This window comes from Aptenodytes patagonicus, chromosome 25 (genome assembly GCF_965638725.1).
Source record: "Aptenodytes patagonicus chromosome 25, bAptPat1.pri.cur, whole genome shotgun sequence".
NCBI classification, from domain to species: Eukaryota; Metazoa; Chordata; class Aves; order Sphenisciformes; family Spheniscidae; genus Aptenodytes; species Aptenodytes patagonicus.
Genome location: NC_134973.1, coordinates 508,621 through 528,451, shown reverse-complemented (window position 1 = coordinate 528,451; position 19,831 = coordinate 508,621). Strand labels below are relative to the sequence as shown.

The following is a 19,831-nucleotide window of genomic DNA, read 5'->3' as shown; positions in this document are numbered from 1 at the left end:
CCATTACTGATAGCTGTGAAAGGCTTTGGGATGTGAGTTATTTGTTACTACTTGTGTTTGGGGACTGTCTGTGAGCACAGTGAGGAGGATAATCTGCCCTGTTCTGGTGTCTCCTGTGTCTGCTAGGGGAACAGCTTGCATAAAGTGCTGTTAGTGCCTTGTGAGTTTGGAGGCTGGTAAGCACTTGATCAAAAGTCGCCAATTAGCCGGTGAGAGTGATCCCTACCATAGAGCAGAGTCTAACGTGCAGCTCGCCATCATCATACAGCCCTAGAGCAATTCCCTTGCCTGCAGTTCATTGGCAGCAAGCTTTTTCCCTGGCTTGAGGAGCAGCCTGTAGCCTGGTTTAATAAATCCCATGGTAGCAGCCTGCTCTTGCTCTTTCCCAGGGGCCAGCAGTGCTTCCCCACCATGTGATGCAGTGCTGCGAATCCAGTACAAGCTGCACTGAGCAGTGTGTGTGCTGTGGCTGAGGCACGCACGTGTGCTGCGTCTCCGTACAACGCGGTTTAGCTGATCGGCATGTGCACTGTGTACCTGGCATGTCACGAGTTGAGGGCTCCTGGTAGAGCGAAGTGGCTCCCTGGCTGGAAAGACCGCCTGGTTTTGTTGTACCACTTCCACCACACTGTAAAATGCTCTGATCCCTGCCTGGAGTCTGGGGAAAACGTCCTGGAGTTCAGTTTCTTGTTTTCCTTGGGAGTTGTTGCAACTGCTCTGAGCTTCTGCGCCACCGAAATCTGTGTTCATCAGAAGTAGTGACGATGAGTGTGCTTCGCCATGTGATGTTTGCCTGGGCTTTTTGTTCACTTAGAGGCCAACTTACAGAACTTGGCTGCTTTCAGAAGCGTGCCTACTCTTAGCAGAGGCTCTGCCCTTAGAGCAGAGCCCTTCTGAAAGAGCTGATAACCGCTTTGCCAGCTTGCTGGCGCTTTCCATTAATGCCCTCTGTCTGCACTCTGGTGTAATCTCATCCCCACACCAGATTGGGCCAAAACTCTTCACCAAATACTTTTGGGAAGTGTCATCCCCAAGTTGTTCATCTGTTTCTGAGAAGAGGGCTAGGGAAAGAGGCTGCTTAGTCATTTAAAAATGACACGGTTCCCTCAGCCTTCTTATCTGAGAAATTCTCTGCTCCTTTGTTGCGGGGAGGGGTGGGGAGCGTTTTGAAACTTTTGGGGAAGTGATGCTCATGTGTGAGTGTGCTGTTTAGTAGCTCTGATAAAAATTGGCTGTTCAGCAAGAAAAACCCCCGTGGAAGTCAAAATAGAAATTAGCGAGCAGAGGAGGATAAATGGGATGGAGACTAGGACTGGGAATGATGCGGGAGCAAGCTTTATGGCAGTGGCGTTGATAAAAGGGTCTGTCCCAGGTGTGAAAGGCTATCCAGGCATCCTAGCTCTTTTCTGCTAGGATGGGGCCAACCGTGAAACCCACAATAGAATTAGGTGACATGCTACCTGCTGATACTGGTTCTCACAGGAGAAAGCAGCTAGCTCTTGCTGTTTGCTCTGCTGTGTCCTACCTTTCCAGCCTGGGGAGACTTAGTGGCTGTGGTGGACACTGGTCACGCAGCTGATCTCTGTGGGAATGGCCTATCAGCCCCATGAAAAAATAGCTCTGCCTATGTGTGTTTGAAGAGCCTTCAGAAGGAGAGAGGCTGAGAGCTGACTGTGGACTGGGGGAGGCATTTTGGCGAGTGCTGTGGGCAAGCTACATGCTCGAGTTGAAATGCTTCTGTGGAAGCTGCAGAAAGTTCTTGAAAGTCAGGAAATGCCACAACCAAAATTGCCTTAGTTTTTACTTCAGTCCTCTTGTATATTTGCATTACAGTGTGGTCTCTATGTGGCCACAGACTGCGTTTTCCAGGATCGGTGCATGAGTGAAAGATGCCTGCTAGTTAACTTTGTTTATCCCGCTGTGTTGTGTGGCTGTGTGCTCTTTTATCCGTGCTCACAAGACAAAATTATTCATTTCCCCATGGGCTTCTCTGGGGTACTTATTGCTGTGATATCTGAGCACTTCCCAAACAGTAATTTAATTCCCTCCTTTAGGGAGGGAAGACAGCAACCTTGTTCAGCATGGATTAAAGAGAATTTTTTAATAGAATTGGATTTTTATTTTCTTTAAGCAGCCATTTATTTATATTGTGGTCTGTTCAATGTAAAAATAGTAACTGTTTGCTGCCAGTGTGCCTGATCTCTGAACCGGGAGTGGGGGACTTGTCTGAGCCCAGAGCCAGCTTTGGCAGCCACGGGCTGGCCCATGGGTGCGGGGAGGATATCTCCTTCAGTTCAGCCTAGTTCAGTTATTTTTTAACTAAGAAGCTGGTTGAAAGCTGAAAAAAACATAGAAAGGCTTTTGTTAACTGTTGGGCTGTGAGAGTGATGGGCTTGAGCGCTTTTTGGGGGGCATGTATTGAACCACTGCAGGTGAAGATGGAGAGTTGAACTGCAGTCCCAGGTGCCTGGGGAGGGTCTGTAGCCAGAGGTGCAGGATGCTGCCATGCTGTGCTGTGAAAGGACAGAGTGGCTTCTGCTTGGCTCTCTGAAATGGTCTCCAGCACAAGAGAGTTGTGGACTGGGGCTTTTGAGTGAGGAGCAAGTCCCCAGCAGAGGAGGAGATGGCCAAGCCTTGGAGAGGGGATGGTTTTCCAGTACTTGACTTTCCTACATCAATGTTAGTTTAATGTGCATCCATATGTTTACAGGGAAGTGATCTGAATCCATGAGATTCTAGCCAGCATGGCTGGCATAGTCAAAAAGTGCAAAATACGTTTCTGTGTTACCTGGAAGACTTCAGCAGTAGATATTTAGGTAAAATGTTCAAACCCTAAGTTGCAGTGCATACAGCTTTCCTGGAACAGGTAGTTTCTTTTTTGTTCCAATAATGTTAAGCACCGAAAATGCACAGTTACTGCTTAGGATTCATCTTCAGGAAACATCTGTATCTTTGCTGTCCAGAGCGTTATAGAAGAAGGAGCCCAGGCCTTTGGCAATGAAGCATTGCTTCAGCCTAGACAGCTCTTTCTCCCAGGCCACGGATGGTTACACAGTTCTCTAGGCAGGGTTGGGTTTATTTGCCCTAACTTTTTACACCTTAAATTTGCCTCAGCCAAGCCTTGTTCTTTAGAGCCCTGTAGTCTATGGAGAGAAGGGAATGCCTCTTGTGATCAATTAATTCCTGCCTCCTTAGAAACCCAAGTTAGGGTGGGTCAACTTGTCTGGAGGTGCCTGCGTTTTTCTGGCTCTAGGAGAACCAAGGTAAGTGCTGTTACAGGCAGCTCGCTGTGCAAGTTTAAATATCCCCCTCCCCCTTAGTGTTCTCCCTTCCACGTAAACTCCTTTCTTTGGTCTGTGGCTAAATCCATCACAAACCTGTTTTCTCTTACAAAGTGCTCTCCCCGCTGAAGATGCTTTGTCCTCTAGGATTTCAGGCAGAACTGCATGGATTGAGACATTTGGTACCGTATTGGATGCGTCGTGTATTTCTAGAAAGCATTATCAAGGGTGATGCTGTGGCTTTGTTTCTACAGCCACAAGCAAGTGTGGCCCTTCTGCACGGCTCCTGGTCTTCTCCCTGGCTGCAGCCCGCTGCCCACAAAGTGAGGTGGGAGCATGGGTCAGTCCATGTTTTGTGTACCTGAGCCCACTCCTGCCCATTTGCCCTCTTTGCTTTCCCAGGTTACCAGCAAAAGTATTTTCTTTCCATGGCCAGCTCGTTTTGTGTATTTTGCTGTGGCACTGACCCTCTCATTTCTTTTTTCAATTTATTAACTGCTTGTAAAGTGTTTTAACTTTAATCTGTTGTTAATATTGTCCCCTCTGAGTGTTTCTAAATGGGAAACACCACCTCCACCGCCTAGAGAGTCCCGTTTCAGGCCCTCTGCCCATACTGCGAGTCATTTCCCATCTCCTTTGGCCCGCACTGCCCATCGGACAGGCACTGCCTACTCGGCCTGGTGCAATCCTGGTGTTGGGCAATCGGCGCCGCAGGTCCATGCCGAGCAGCTGAGGTCTCTGCGTGGAAATGTCCCGGGCTAGCAGCTCAGGCAGGCGTAGGAGCAGCAGCTGTTTAATCCAGCAAAATGTCAGTCCATGTTAGAGGAAGGATGTATTTTTGTCCACACATCATGTAAATCCTAGGGAGAGGAACCTAGGGGTTACAGGACTCGGCTCTGAGAGTGGGCATGAATTTCTGGTGCTGAGGCCAAGGCTCTGGCTTTGCTAAAATTACCAGGATGTTGAAAGCCAACGTATCCTGGTGGTAAAAGCTAATGAGTGTAACGCATGACTTGTTCATAATGCTTCTCTAAGCATTTAATACCTTTGCCAAAGCAAAACTCATTTGAGACAGCTCACTAATTCCAAAAAAGATTTCTCTGGTGAATCAGTAGCCTCTGGAGCAGTTTAGCCACACCCTTTGTTCCCATATTTCTGTCCTTGCAAGCAGGTCTCATAATGGAGCCCCAAGAAAATTCTGCTTCCATGTCTTCAGTGTTGGTGCTTTCCTGCAATATGTGTGTTAACATGCCTTATTTAAAAATGGCAGCTTCAGTAATATCTGCGTGTCCCTATGCCTCTGCAAAACAGCTCCTTCCAAGGGTAGTATGCAGTACAGAAGACTGCCAGTTTTTTGCTCCTACTGTTTTTCTTTGTGTTTTATTATGCAATTTTGATTAAAAGATGCTTATTTTTCACTGACTGCTAATACTTTTGGTTCACTTAAGCTGGATATTTTATATAAGTTAGTGGATTATTTTTTTTTGTCTCATAAGGAAAGTACGACTTCCAAACACAACTGTTGCCTGCAACAAAGCGTGTTTGAAATTCTCAGAGATGTTTGCTTGGCTGTTTGGATCATGCTGGAGTATGGGACACCTCCCGTGGGTCTGCCACGTGCAGTCTTTCTGCTCCATCTCACTAGTCTCCCATACCTCTGTAGCTGTGGGAGGTGCTGCTGGGATGTCGCCGGTACAAGCAAAGTGGGGTTTGCAGGGAGCAGTAGTGATATTCTTATTACTCCTGCTTATGTTATTAGGAAAAGAAATTTTGCCTCTGGGTGTAGTGCCCAGTGCAGCGATTGCTGCCCCCCCCTCCAGTTCAGAGAACTGAGATGTGACGTAAACTTTCCCCCACCCTTCCTCCAGCCTTATCTTCCTCACAGACAGACTTTTTTCTTTGCTTTCCTTGAACTCTTCTGCTGAACTCACTGCACTTCTTTCTCAGCTTGTCTCTCTCCTTTCTCAGTGCAAGGCTATGTTAGACTCCTGTATCTAGTGAAAAACAATCACTCTTGGCTCCAGCTGAGTCCCGTTCCTCTCTCATCTTTTCTTTTCTCTCTTTGCTTGCATTTGCTGTCTGGAGATGCTGTTCTCAGATTCCACCCTAGATCCTCTTGGTATTTCTCTGTGCAGTCCCTGGCACTGCTCTGCAAACCTGGAATGGCCTCTTTGGGGCCACAACTGGAAATACTTCATCCCTGCGCTCTTTGTACTTACCAGCACTAGTCTCTTCCTTACCTGTCCATCTTCACCACTTTGTCCAGCCCTGTCTGTGCCCTGAGGATCTAGAGGACCTGCTACCAGTGGGGTTTCTCTGGGGTGCAGCTGCTGGTGATGCTGTGTTGGAAAGTGTCCTGGTGACCTGCAGCACTGCTTGGGTTGGTTCCTCTCCTGTCCACCATTTCTAGCGCTCCTGCAGCTCTTGCTCTCCTTGGGTCAGCCCAGTGCCCTGTGCTTCCCAGTGGCTGGAGCCAGGCTGAGTGCATCAGGAAGGCTCTCATGCCTGTACAAGGAGAGATTCAGCTTGTTGAGGTTTGTGGAGCATCAACGGGCAGGCAGTTGCGCAGTGGGGAAAGGAGGATGAGGAGGGGCACTTTGCTCTGCAGCATTTAACTGCTCTGCTTGCAGGGCTAGGGGTGTTTCTGGGTCTTGGCTTCCTGAGCTCTGGGTACTCCATCGGAAGACATCCCTCCCCACCTTGTTAAAGGAAACAAGACCATCCTGCTGGGGCTGCCCATGGAGCTTGGTGGCCTGCAAGGAGGTTTTGGTGGATGCCCAGAGAAGGGATATGATGGTCCCTCTTCTGAAGCTGTGTTTTTTGATTCGACATGTTTGTCAGGGCAGGGACAGGGCTAATCGTGCTGCTGTGAATCAAGGTCATGTTTTTCTTTCTGGCTTACATAGCCAGGCACCAGGTCAGCAGCAAAAAGAAAATCAACAGGCGCCTGAGCAGCCACAGGCTAACAATTTGGTGGACAGAAAGGACACGGGATGTTTTGTAACGCAGCTGGCTTTACACAGCCAAATACTCCTGTTGTTGCTGCAGCTTGCATCATACCGTAGCCGTGAAGCACATGGGGAACTTTGTGGCAGGGTCAGCTGGTGAGATTGGCAGGTCACGCTGGTCCTGAATGGTGCTCACCAGAGTGGGTAGTCCAGCTGCGAGGCTGGGAAGAGACCCGAGCACATGCTGGCCAGAGACTGCTGGTCCCCCCAGTGCTGGTACCACACTGTGCTCGTCCCACTTGGCATGGGACTGCCATTGGCTAGCACGTGAATACTGTATGCAATGTGTTTTATGGAACAGGGGCTAGTAGCTCACAGCCATGTACGTTTTGCAACACAAGGTAAGTGAGCTGTAAAAATCAATGAAAGCTTATTCTAAAACACCCACTTATAACCCCCCAGAAAGACTGCAAGGTGCTGAGCACTGCTGGGACAGCCCCTCATCAGTCCATTCCCCTTGGTCCCAAGTGGCAGAATACAACCCAGCTCTGAGACATGCGGAGTAGCAGGTGCTGGGATGGACTGTCTGGGAGACTGCTCTGTTATACTTTGAGCTCTGATCTTCGTTTCCAGAAGAGCTGGTGATGTCCTGGTGCCTTTTTCTGCATGCCCTCCTCCTGCCTTCTGTCACCTGGGACTCACCCTAGTTTCATGGGCACTGCAACATCCAAAGGTCAGATACTCATCATCCCATAGCCCTGTTGTGGGCCCAAGAAATGAGCTCCCTTCCACAACCCTGCTGATCCCAGTAGAAAGAACATCTGGGAGAGCCTCAGCATCGTGCTGGAGGACAAAGAAATATGGTTGTACCCAGAATAACTTCTTGTCGCACAAGCAAGAGGTTGTTTCCAGCAGGGTGGTCTGGGACCCAGCTCGTAGCCAAAGTGGGCAGCAAGCAGCCAGCTCTACCTTTTTCTCTTTAGTCTCACACATGATTGCAGCATGGAAGCAATTGTTTTTGGACTTGGCGTGGAAGAAGACCAACTTGTGCTTTTGTTGCTTTCCCATGTTTACTTGGTAGTTCTCCCTATAAAAATTGTTTAATCTGACTGACCACTTTTTGGATTGTTTGCAAGGTTTATTTTAAGTTCCATATGCACTAATGTGCTGCTGTGCCAGAAACCCTGCGCCCTTAGGGTGGCTTATTGTATTCTTTTTTTATTGTGTCAGTGCATATTGGCAAAGTAAATCAACTACTTCAAAAGGAAATTAATTTACTTCCTGCCTTTACATGTTTGGCTCCCATCTTAGGGAGGAAGAAGGAGTTTCAAAGGTCACAAGGAATATAAATAGAATAAGATGCAGTAAAATACCTATCTGCCTTCAGTCCCCGAGATTCTTATTGTATGAGGGTCAGAAGTGACCCAAGTTGTCCCCTTACAGGGGATGGGGTGCTCTGGGATTGCTGCTAGAGGGATGTCAGTCCAGCCGGGGTAGTTCAGCATTCACCTGAGTGCTGTGCAGCCAGGGCAGCCCTGTGCTGGTTGGAGTAGGGAAAGCCAAGCACATGGCCAGGGGTTCAAACGATGGGGCTGCCAATGCACTGTTTGTAGGAGCAGCTTTACTGCATAGATGAGTTGCCGTCCACCCTCGTTTCCTCTTAGGGTTGCTCAGGACTGCGTGTGTGGTCCTTATCTTCCCCACACAGCTCATCACCACTAATCTCCTCTGCAGAGCCACACAAGGGGTGACTTGCAGGTCTGCCTCCCTTCTCCTCCTGTCCAAACCACAGTTGTGGCTGCTCTGAAATTTCCTTCTGGCTGTCTGGCCATCAAGTCGTGCTCAGAATGGCTTTAAAAATGCTTCTAACTTGTCCTCTGTTGTTGCAGGAGCGTTACTCGGTCCCCAGATCTGTCTGCATTCTTCAGCTCCCAGCTTGCTCTCTAGCTTCACTTGTTCTGTTTGGGTCTCTCAGATGCTTCAGGTCACATCTCTAAAATACCTTGCTTATCCGTCCTCCCAGCTGAAATTCCTGGCCAGGCTCTTATCTGTTGCTGCAGCATCCTCTCCTCTGTTCTTGGACAGCTCAGTGTCCCATCGCGGGTGTCTGCAGAGCATGCTGCTACCGTGGCTCTGACCACGCCAGCCATGTTGCCAGTCCTTGCCCGGATTTGTAATCTCCCCCTTCTCTTTCCCATTTCAACAAAAGTTGTCTGCACTTCTTGTCCTGTTCTCACCCCTCTGCTGTGTCTCACTGTACGTCCCTCATGTCAGACTCTCTCTGTAGTTAAATCTGCACTAACTTGCGTGCACCCTTCCATGCTCCCCTTCTGGGCCAACACTTTCTGCTTGTCTTTCTGGCCAGCCATGTCCTCAGGTTACCTGTGCTCTGTTTGGACCCGTGTGGTCTCATTAATTTCTTGCATACCTGCCACTACCCCTTCTGTATTGCTATTTAAACTGTGGTTTCCCCTGTAGGGAAGGAGCTTTGTGTACATAGTTCTCAGACGGGTCCCTTTTCATGCTGCCTGTTCAAAAGTGGGCACCCTACTCCCAAGTCTAGCAGTAGGATGTGCCTGGCTGCCTTGGGGATATTCCCTTCCCTGCTCTGACTGTGCCTTTTTGATCATGTTCTCCAATTTTTTTAATTTTTTTTTTTGAGGAAAAAATAATCCTAAATGAGACCAGTCCTTGTGCAGGAAAGAAGGAAGGATCCGGCAGCTTAGCATACAGAACTCCCAGTAAAAACGTGCTGTAACAACTCTGGGTATTGGAAGGAACCACAGCTGCTTGCTATTCTAAAAAAGGAAAGGAAAGGCTGAAAATAGCATAATCCCAGGAAAACTAGAACAATTGCTGTTGTCGAAGTCAAGTATCTAAAATGAACCCACACTGGAAGCAAGTCGGGACTCCTAAAAGTAGTGAACATTTAGAGATTGCCTGCTGAGGGAAACCTGCCTGCAACAGAGCTGCATTTGTTCTGCAACCTGCTAATTTTTGAGAGCTGCAAGAGAGAAGCGCTTGCAAAGCCTCTTGGTAACATAGAGCAAAGTGCAGTAACCTCCACTGTGATTTACTGCCTGGGAGGCAAGAAAGCAAGCCTGAAAATGGGAAGGAATACATCAGAATCGGCTCTGTCCTGGTCCTGGCAGGTCTCTTCTGCCTGTAACGTGGTGGCCAGCGGATGGCCACCAGCAGTGGAAAGGTCTGTGGGATTTTGCAGTCATGAAGGTGGAGTTTTCAGCAGCTGTGTCTGTGTGATCATGCCTCATCCCTTCATGGTCACTTGTGATCCACTGAGACCTGGGAGAAAGCAATGGGGGATCTTCCCCCAGCCAGCCAAGCTCTGTGTCCCTCCTCACCTGACAGTCGTGCTGCTTTCTCTGTAGAAATGGTCAAAAGCTTTCTCTGAGAAAGATGCAGATTTGGGCACAGGTTGTTCTGTAAAAGAAAATGGGTTTGTGTTACCTTCCTCTGCCAGGGCCAGCCCAACACCGTGGCCCCTTGACTGCTGTCCTGCTTTGTCTACTCAGGTGCAAAGCTTTCTGCTAGTTACTCACTTTCTTTTTGCTTTTCTATTTTTTTTTTTCTCTCCAGTCTTGGTTTCTTAGTTGCTGAAGTGATATGCTTTTTTCATCTCTGTCATCATCTCAGTGAAAATACTGGGTGCGTGGGTGTTTGCATTCCCCACTGATGGCCCTGGTTGGGTGCCGGGCTCCCCGGTGAGTGGCACTGCTGTGGTTTGCTCAAGCCCCGAGGACAGTGCCATACCCTTGAGAGCACTCCTTCTGCAGAGCTGTCTTGCCCAGTCTCTCAGGTGGACCTGGGCATTTCAGATTTGATTTGAATCAGGAGTGAAACTCTAAAATGCCACAATTCTCCAAAAGGAACCAGAGGGCTGGATTTGGGACAGCTGCCCTTATGGCCTGGCCTGGCCACAGACCCCAGTGCCCTGGTTTCCCATAGCCCCTACACCAGTTGCAGAGTCCTGGATATGTTTCTATTGAAGCTCAATCCAAGACCTGTCAGATCTTTACTAAGCCAGGCTTTACTGAACTGACCTCCCTCTGTCTGCTAGCTGCTGCCTGCTCCTTGCTAGTCCAGTGAAGAGCCCAGGCAGCTCCTGTATTTACTACTGTCTTCCCCTGCACATATTCTTAAGTTGTCTCTTCCCTTTCCCTTGTTGGTTGTTAAAAATATACTTGATGCTCTCTAGCTCTATTTTTGTGAAAGTTTATGTGAGCTAAGTGTATGTACCAGGTACGTACAGACTGCAGAGAGCATGTGAGAGCTTCCCAGCATAGCAGTCCTGTTTTGTGCTACCATGCTGTGTGCTCTGTGTGCCGCTGACTAATGCCCTTTCTCCCTTCCTTTCTGCAGTGGCTGAAGGATCCCGGTCCCCGCAATGAGAAGAGGACCCTTTTCTGCGACATGGTGTGTTTCCTGTTCATTACTCCCTTGGCGGCGATCTCCGGCTGGCTGTGTCTGCGTGGAGCCCAGGATCATTTGCAGTTCAACAGCCGACTGGAGGCCATCGGACTCATAGCACTAACTATAGCACTTTTCACAATCTACGTCCTTTGGACGCTGGTAAGTGTCTGCTGCTCAGGGCCTTGTTACTGTTCAAAAGGGAGATCGAAGTACTGACTTGCACCGTGTCGGTGCAGCCAGCTGTTTCTGACTCCCCTTGTAAGAAAACCTTGGGCTCTTTCTCTTGAACATCCATTTAATTACCTTCAAATGGGAGCTGCTAAAGCTGTTGCTGAGAATGAGAAACCACTTCCTGATCATCTGCTTTCCAGATTGACATGGGAGCAGTGTTCCCCCGGGTGTCATGTACCCGAGTGCAGACATGCCCGAGCATGGCTGAGGCTGGGTGGGAAGGTCTGGTGCTGGGGGCAGGCAGTGGTCCAGCTGTTGTGCCTGTTCATATTTTCAAGAAGAAACACTAACTTGATATGCGGGTGGTTTAGGGGAAGAAATAAAATCTGGAAAATGTTTGACCTCTAAATAATCTGCCATCATGTCCCTCCATGCTTTGTGCTGCCCAGCACAGGTTGGCTGTGCCTGAGGGAGGTGCAGACTGGCTGTTGGGGGTCTCGGTGGCCCACAACTAAACAAATTCCTACACAGTATTTTTAAGATGTCAGTAGCACAGAAGGGTGTGTGCAAGGAACACTCTAGCCCTGTGGAGACCTCTGACTTCTCTCTCATACGGGGCTTTTGGACTTGAGCCCTGAGCCAAGGCTGGGTAGCCAGCCTGCCCTGGCCCACTGCTGCAGCACTGTCAGGGTTGGAGGCATTGGGGATTAGTGAGAACCTGCACTTGACACTGTCTGGGTGTTGAACTGATCCGTGCTGGAAAGAGCTTCCTGCAGATGCCTTGCTTTGCGTCTTTTTGGACATGCTGAATTAGTAGGCAGGAGCTTGCAGCTTGGGGTGAGTCCAGAAGAGCAGGAAAGCAAATGTGAATTTGCTGTGTAGCACATCTGTGAGCGCTCCCAGCTGAGAGCCCAGAGGAGCAGGCAGCTCCCTGCCCTGCTGCTCCCTGAGCCCTCGGTCCTCCCCCGGCCCCACTCTCTCTGGGGTCTCCCAGGCCAGGGACTTCCCTCTGTTTCCCATTCAGTTCTTCCATGTTCTGTTGGTAGGTGGGTTTCTGGGTTCGGATCTTCATTTCGGCTCTCCTATTCAAAGCCCTGTGTGTGCTCATGCCCTGTCGATACCCTTTTCCAGCTGCTTGCTGGGAAGCACCATTTTGGGAAGGGAAGAAGTGCAGTTGCTGGAGGAGAAATAGTGGGACCCCAAAAAGCTGGCAGTTCTGTGGGCAGTAGAAATGCCACAGCCCATTTCCCTGCCATTTCATGCTCTGATCTCGCAGAGTAACAGCTTTCCCTGCAGTTAGGACATGCCTTGCAAGTCTCCCACGCAGACTCAGGTGCCAGGGGAGGGTGAGTTGGTGCTGCAGCCTTCGCTCTGGGGGGGTGCCTGCAGTGAGAGTGCCTGATTGGTGCTGCTGTCAAACATGCAGCAATTGCAGTGCACAGGGAGCTGCTGAGGAAAGTCTCCGCTGCTGCATGTACGTGCTTCACAAGGTTCATTTCTGTAGAAAGCCAAGCTAAAATTGGAAACTTTAAGAGGAAATGCTTCCGTCTCCTCTGTCCCAGCACTGGTCTGGAGGAGCTGGAAATCTGGACGAAACGGAAAAATGGGGGTTTCTTGTGAAATAACGAGTCCTGACTAAAATGGCTCTAGTTCTACTGTGCTTTACATTTCCTTGAACAGAGAAGGACGTTAAGTGAAGCCCCTTTATTCACATTTACCATATTCAACTGCAATTCCTTCGTGCTGCCATGGGCTGTGTGGCACAAAGGGCTGTTATGTGGGTGGGTGGTGATGGCTCTAATCAGCGTGAGGATCGGGAGAGAGGCTGTGGCGAAGGTTGCAGCTCCTTCCTATGGAGCAGGAGCTTTCCTTGAGGTTTGCACCATTAGCTCCCCATTCACACGCTGTCTCTGAAGACTGTGAGATCCATTTGCTTCTTGTTTATTAGCAAACAACCTTATTCCCACAGTTGTCCCTCTACAACAGGAAAAAGGGGAGTGCACAGATCAATAAGCTAAATTACCTCAATGTGGTGGCACAGCTCCATTTCTCATAGCAGATGTCTGACACCTATCCAAAAGTAATAGGAATATTGACTTTTCCTTGTCAGATATACTTCCTGGTACTTCCTACTTGCCAGCTAAATGTTTCCTGTACTCTTACAAAGTACGAAAGCTTGGTTTTGATGAGTGGCTGACTGGATTCAGTATTTAATTTTCTTGCTCACAATTTCTAGGAAAATAAATGGGAGGGAAATATATGCTGGTTTTATTCCTTCCTCAAGAAATTCTAGAAAAGTTTAATTTCAAAGCTAAGGAATCAGCAGGAGCTGTGAGAAAATCTGCAGTGCTTGCAAAAGGACACAGCAAGGAGTCCAGCCCACTGGGGAAGCACAGCCCGAAGCTCCCCCTTGCAGGGCTGCTCTGAAACTGCAGGGCCAGCTCATGCCTCTGGGCCAGGCTGGTTAAGGTCCCCTCCAGCCTTTGCATCCTCTCCCATCTCCCTCCCGGTGAACAAGTCTCCCAGGCCACAGCGTTGTCACAAAAAATGAGTCCAACCAATGTCCTGTTGTTGCAGACCAAGGAGAGAAGGCTTTTGCAAAGGGCAGAAAAGATCCACCAGGATCTGTGAGATGGGAGGAGGCTGGTTGGATTCAGCCACTTGAGGCTGGTCCTGTTGAGAACCCCTCGTTTTCCCCAGACAAGGTGCTCGCTTCAGCCCGTGGCTAGGGTGAAGGGGCGAGTTGTGGTTCCTCCCTGCCACATCTTACCAGCCTTGTACCCAAACCCAGCTGAGCAAACTCTGTCCCTCTGTCCTGGTGCTGCCTGGAAAGCTCCTTTGGCTGTGCCATGCTCAGCCTGGTGTTACCAGGAGTTAATTGATTCCTTGTCAAAGGCTTGGGACATGGAGTGCCGCAAACCGTTTCAGGGTCAGTGCTGTCTCCTTTGGGTGGGGGGTGCTGGTGGATTGACAAGGAATATGCAGAGAGCACGCAGAGGGCGGATGGGTGACTGCATCTCACTGGCCCTCTAAGAGCTCTGGCACTTGTGACAGTGGTTTGGTAACCAGACTGATGCATTATCACCCACCAGGTTTCGTTCCGCTACCACTGCCAGCTGTACTCGGAGTGGCGAAGGACCAACCAGAAAGTCCGCTTGATGATCCCAGCCTCACGGAGCCCTCACCCCATGCCCCACTCCCTCCTCTCAGCCAAGCTCATGAAGAAGACTGCAGATGAAACCACCGTCTAAGCTGTCCCTTGGCTGCTGCGCCACGTGGCTGCTGGGGCGAGGCCAGCCCTTCAGGGCTGGCAGAAGCAAAGAGGGTCGGGTGTCCTCGCGTGCGCAGGAAACGCAGCAACTGTGGAGGCACTAGAAAGCAATCATCCCACCCGAAGGGACTTTGCGGTCAGCATGTACTTTATACTATGGCAAACAGACAGATAATCAACGTCTGTCATGTGAAATGGCCCAAAAGAGCCAGATGGCAAAATATGCCTGTCTGCAGGGACGCTTTCCTATAACTAAATACCATATGTGGAAAAATATCTCCCTCTATATATATATATATCTATATATAATATTATTTTTTAATGGCCATGCATATTGTGTTTCAGTCCTTTTGTGTTGATGTTCTAAGCTTCAGTATAGAAGCTGGCAGCCTGATCTCATTCAGAGGTTAAATCTATGCCTTTTCTCCAAATGAGCATATAAAGAACACTTTTCATCGACCGTTCTTGAAAGTTCCCTTCTCCTTTGCACTAAATTGGTTTTGATAATACTGCAGCAGCCTTTCCCGTTACTCTTTGGTCTCTTTCGTGGTGTTTCTGTCCTTTCTAGAAAGTTGTGTGTTTTTAATAATTATTATAATCCCAGAAGGAGTAAAATGACGTAATACTGAATGGAGACATTTTGTATTGTAAAGTACTGTAATTTTGAGAATTTCAAAATAAGTTTCAAAATGAGAAAATCTTTTCCTGTGCAGACGTGATCTCACAAAATGTTTTCCTTGCAGATCCTGGCTCATCCCCAGGACTTGGATGCACTCAGCTCTTGGTATGTCTGGCAAAGGTAGATGGAGGATCTGAGGGTCGGAAGTGATGGCTCGTACTAGCTAAACCCACCATTGCCTTTTGCTTTTAAAAGATTCAGACAGGAGCTTTTCTGACCCCAGAAGGTGAGAGTTGGAGTCTCTGTTTGCTGATGTCCTTCCACCATCTTGAGGCTGGACCTCTCATAGTATCGGTTACACACATACCTTACGGGACAGGCCGTGCTCTGCAGCTGCTCGGCAGGACGCAGGTGGTCTCGGCTGCTCTCTGTGAGCTTTATTTGCACATTCCTCGGCAGCAGCCGGAGGAGCTGCTGTAATTTGGTTCATCCCTGAAAGCACTGCCTGCCTGTTATGTGTCCTCTAGTGAAACACCCCAAGTTCACTGGTTCCCAGAGAACAGGCTCTGTGTCCATTCTCCTGCAGACCCAGCGTTCCTCCTCTTCCTTCATCCACCTGTGTTTCCAGCACATCCAGGTAACGAACCCCTCTGTCTTGGAGTGCCCAATCTGCTGAGGGTCTCTCTGAGTTTGGCTTTAGTCCTTGCCTCTCTACTGCCTCCCCACCCTGCCAGACGATGCCTGTGCTTGGTGTTGTGCTTTCCTGAGCCTCGTGAGTGGAGCGGGCCGTAAGGATGCCAGCGTTGGCACTGCCCTGCTGAGTGCTCCAGAGGTGCGTGCAGCTGCTTGGCCTGAGCCTTGGCTCTCACTCGTGCGATGGTGAGGGTAGATAGCAGGGAGGAGGCAGGCTCCAAGGTGCCCGTGGCCTTGCAGTGGGTGGTGGTAGTCACACACTATGTCCCTCCACTCCTTTGCTGAACCCAAGTGGATCAGTCCGATGCCCTGCTAGATTGAGACCTGTAATTTCTTGAATTCAAAGCACCATGTGCCATTCCTCCTTCTCTCTAGCTGCAAAGCAGGATGCTTTTCCTTACATGTCCCCTGTTCCCTGACCCTAGGCTGGAAGTTGCTGGTGGCATGAGCAGCAGGGGCCAGCGCCCTGTCTCTCCCAGTAGGATTGCTCCAGCCCTGGGGCCTGGTCTGTGTCCTCCTTTGTCACCTGTCCCAGGGTTCCCATGTAACTCGGTGATATCCCAGCACATCTGGCAGCAGCCTCTCTCTGCCCAGCTGTGGGCCCCTGTGGGCTGGTCCGAGCTGGTCTCTGTTCTGAGCATGAAGGTCTCGTTTGATCACGGGATAAATGTCTTCTGCCACAGCCAGGCTGTGCATCTCTGTTCCCCTCCCTCTGCCAGCCTCCATGCCTGTCTCCTCCCTTCTGTCACATACCCATGGGCACCTTCCCTTTTCCCTGTTGTGCAGGGATGACTCAGCTCCTGGTGCTCCTGGAGGCTCGTAGTGCAGAGAGGCCTCTTCAGCCCAGCTGCAGTTACGGTCCCTGCACAGCAGCAGCATCCTGCTTCAAATCAGCTTGTGCAGTGGAGCTCCCATGCGGGCGCTGCCTCCCTCCGCACACCCCTTCCCTTGGCAGTGAGCGCTGCACCGCTGCTCTGTGCCTTGTCCTGGGTACCCCTTCCTTCAGCCCCTCCCCAATAAACCCTGTATCACCAGGACATTCCCAGTGAAGAAAAACTTGGGGGGTTAGTTTAACCTTCCCAGCCCTGGCTGCCTCCCAGGAGCTTGGTCTTGCGACGTATCTAGTTCTGGCAGGTAAGGAAGAATGTGCACTCCCACACCAAGTTCCTCTAGTAAGGACTTAATGGAGCCAGTGTTTCAGTTAGGAAACCCACTGTTGATCCAAATATGCAACTGTGAAAGCCAGAAGTCCCTGGCTGGGGGCAGCTGGGGCCCAGCCCTGTGCTGCTGCGCAGCCATGGCTTCACTCTCAGCTTTGTTGTCTTTATCGTAGTTGCCAATAATTGGAGTTGTTGCATGTGCCCCTGCAAAACCCAATAGCGACTCTTTGAGTCTTCTCCTCCTTCCCAGAGGAGATGTTCAGCTCGTGGACGTGGGAAATCAGTGTCTCTGACCCACCACGTTCCAGTGTCATGGGGAAACGGGCTGTGCAATTATGTAAATAAAAGTGAGACAAACTTTGGGCTGTTGCGTTGTTACTGGAGGAGATGGGAGGGCCTGAAGAGCCCAGGCTGTCTCCCTGATAGCAGGCCCTGTGTGCTGGCTTCCCAGGGCACTGTGGGCAGCTTTTCTGACCTGCCCCCAGGAGAGCTGGCAGAAGGTTTCATATTTGAGCCAAAGCTGGACAAAACCCAGGGCTTTTTGTCATTTATGGGCAGGTTTCTCTTGTCTGCACACACAAACCTCCCTGGTGTGGGCCAAGCAAGGAGGTGATATTTGGGCCAAGGGAGTCCTTTTGGCCTCTCCAGAGGGTGGGCGTGGGGCTGCATGGAGCAATCCCAGTGCTCCCTGTGATGCAGCCCCGCAGAGGCTCCTGCAGCTGTCCACTGCTCCAGAGAATTGCCTGACCAGAGTCTGCCCCGCTGCCGGCCGGTCCGCCCCAGCCCTTCGCTCCAGGATGCTGGGAGATGCCAGACCTGTCTGCCAGGCCGTGCCTCCGCCATCAGCCTGTGCTCTTGTCCGAGCCCTGGCGAGGCCTTGGGCTGCTGTGTCCGAGGCTGCAGTGTGCGAGAGCCACCGGCGGCTGCAGGGCAGGAGAGGCTGATCCATGCTGCAGGGCCTCGCTGCGCAGCTGGCTCCGAGAGCCATCTGGGGCCAGCATCACGGGCAGGGGCTGCAGGGTGGTGTGGGGCAGGATGCCTGCCCAGGGCTGGATCTGGCACCTCGGGGCAGAGACCCAGGCACCCATTGGTCCCTTTTCCAAGGTGTGATGAGGAGCCCCGACACCTCCTGCAGTCCTAGCCCTGCCCTTAGCCCCTGTCCATGGGGTGGGCATTAGACCTGTATTGCAAAGCCTGGTTAGAAAGGCTGTGCCGCTTTTAAAGAGGCGGGGTGGAAATTGTTAAGCTGCGTATTAAAAATGCCATTCAAGACACTGCAAAAACAATGTCTGAACATGTTTCCAAGGCCCTGGACAAGGCCTTAGCCTTGGGCAAGACCTTGGATGAGACCCATATTTCCTGGACAAGCTGGCAAATCAAGAGGGCTCTGGGCTTGTTTATATTAAAAGAAAAAAAGTTTTAGAAGAGAGAGCACCATGTTCCTGGGGAGAAGGCTCACCCCAGTCCTTTAAAATAAAACTGTGCTGCAACACAGCAATCTGCCCAGGACGAGGAGAAGAAAAAGCAGCAGCAGCAGCCAGAACAGCGTAAAAGAAACAGAAAGAGGGCTCGCCATTGGAGAAGGAGACACATTTTAACAGGAACGGCTTTCATTCACGGCTGCTCAGAATAACATATCAAATCTGGGCAGGATTTGTATGAAGCATCTCTGACACAGACCAGCATTGAGAAAAACCTGTTTATTGAGGTGTGTCCACTGCCTGTCACTGCAGCCTTTTCCCCTGGGAACAGGGAGGATCACATAGGTCTGATCAACACCCTGCTCTACCTTTGCTGCCAGGCCAGGCCCCACCTTAATGCTGATGGGACCATGGGCTTTGTGAGTTACCCGCTGGCCTCCATGTCCAGCCACTGACCGATGAGGCAGCACATTGACTGCTGTCCCCACACCTTCGCTTGGTCGCAGCCGTAACGTGCCGTCGACGCGGGTTCTGGGTATGGGACCAAAACTCCTGGCTCAGGTTGTCTCCCTGACACATGCCTCTTAGAGGACCCATATTAGTCTAGCCTTGCTTTTCAAGGGCCTCTGTGTTACTGAAGACTTCCTACCTGCAGTGGCACCAGAATGCAGAGACACTTCTTGCACAAGAAGAGAGCCGAATTTAAACTCCCGTGAGTCTTCATGGGGCAATCCTACATGAAATTGTTATATTTCTCACCAAAATGCTGCAATTATGCAACTCGGGTACCAAAGAGTTGATTTTTTTTTTTTTGGCACAGCAAAAAGGAACCTTTTCTCACCCTCCAAAACACAAAATTCCAGTGAAGAGGATCCAGGGCACCAATCTGTTGAGAAACCCAGCTTTCCCCCGGTCTCACCCTGCCTGCGTCAGGGTGACTAAGCTGGCTTTCAGAAAGCAATTTCCTTTTCCTGGTTGAGGTAGGTGTTCCTCACCACACAGGACAAGTCCTTTGGGCTGTTTCCCATGACAAGGAGGGTGCTCTGTGCTTCAAAGAGGCCCCTCACATTTCAGGATTGGTTTTGGGGCTCCGCAGGTATGTGCTGATGGCTGGGATCTCTCCACAGGACCTGGGACTCCAGGTACCAGCCAGCTGGTTGGCACACAGCTCAGATGCCTCCTTGGCTATTCTCCACAGAGATGTGAGGACCAGACCCCATGGCTAGAATGTCATTAAAAGAAAAACTGGGCTAAGCTATGCATGTTTTCAACATCTGAGATTTACTCTCGGATTCCAGAAACCACAGCAATGAGGAATTGCAATTATTTTGCACAGGGCAAAAGAATAAGCTTTTCCATCTTATTCCAAGCCAGTATCAAACTAAGAGATAGTCTTTATATTTCAGGATCACATGTGCTTCTCAGTTTCTTGTCTTAAACAGAGAAGAACAATAGGTGAGAGGGAAAAAAAAACCCCCACCCTTGAAATAGGGCACAATCTCCAGCTGCAGTGTTACCTACCACCTCCTATAATCCTACAGAAAGAGAACAGAAATGCCCCAAACTGCTCATTTCTGGGGTGCTTCTGCCCGGGACTCTCTTGGGTAAAAAAACCAAACCAAACAAGCAGAGGTGTCCTGGGTGGCACCAAATAGACTCTCTTCCTAAAAGTCACAAGCAGCTTCACTTCCAGAAGCGGCCCCTGCCATCCGATATGTTGATACTTCATTTTTAAGAGTTTTCCCTCCTAAAGTAGGCAGACACAGACTACAAACCTGTCACCTTCAGTTCCAGCTGGGCATCTTCATTTCTGATGCCACTTCAAACCAAGCAGGT

General features: G+C 50.1%; 1 protein-coding gene across 3 annotated transcripts in view; it reads left to right on the top strand.

The window, feature by feature from the left end:
- Nucleotides 1–16,931, top strand: part of MARCHF2 (membrane associated ring-CH-type finger 2) — a 37,465-nt gene extending 20,534 nt beyond the window's left edge. For all 3 annotated transcript variants that reach the window (XM_076359291.1, XM_076359290.1, XM_076359292.1), the window contains 2 exons: nucleotides 10,610–10,819; nucleotides 13,924–16,931. In XM_076359291.1, coding sequence (XP_076215406.1) covers nucleotides 10,610–10,819; nucleotides 13,924–14,082 — 369 coding nt within the window. In that variant the 3' untranslated portion in view covers nucleotides 14,083–16,931. The remainder of the gene's footprint in view (nucleotides 1–10,609; nucleotides 10,820–13,923) is intronic.
- The last annotated feature ends 2,900 nt before the right edge of the window (nucleotides 16,932–19,831 follow it).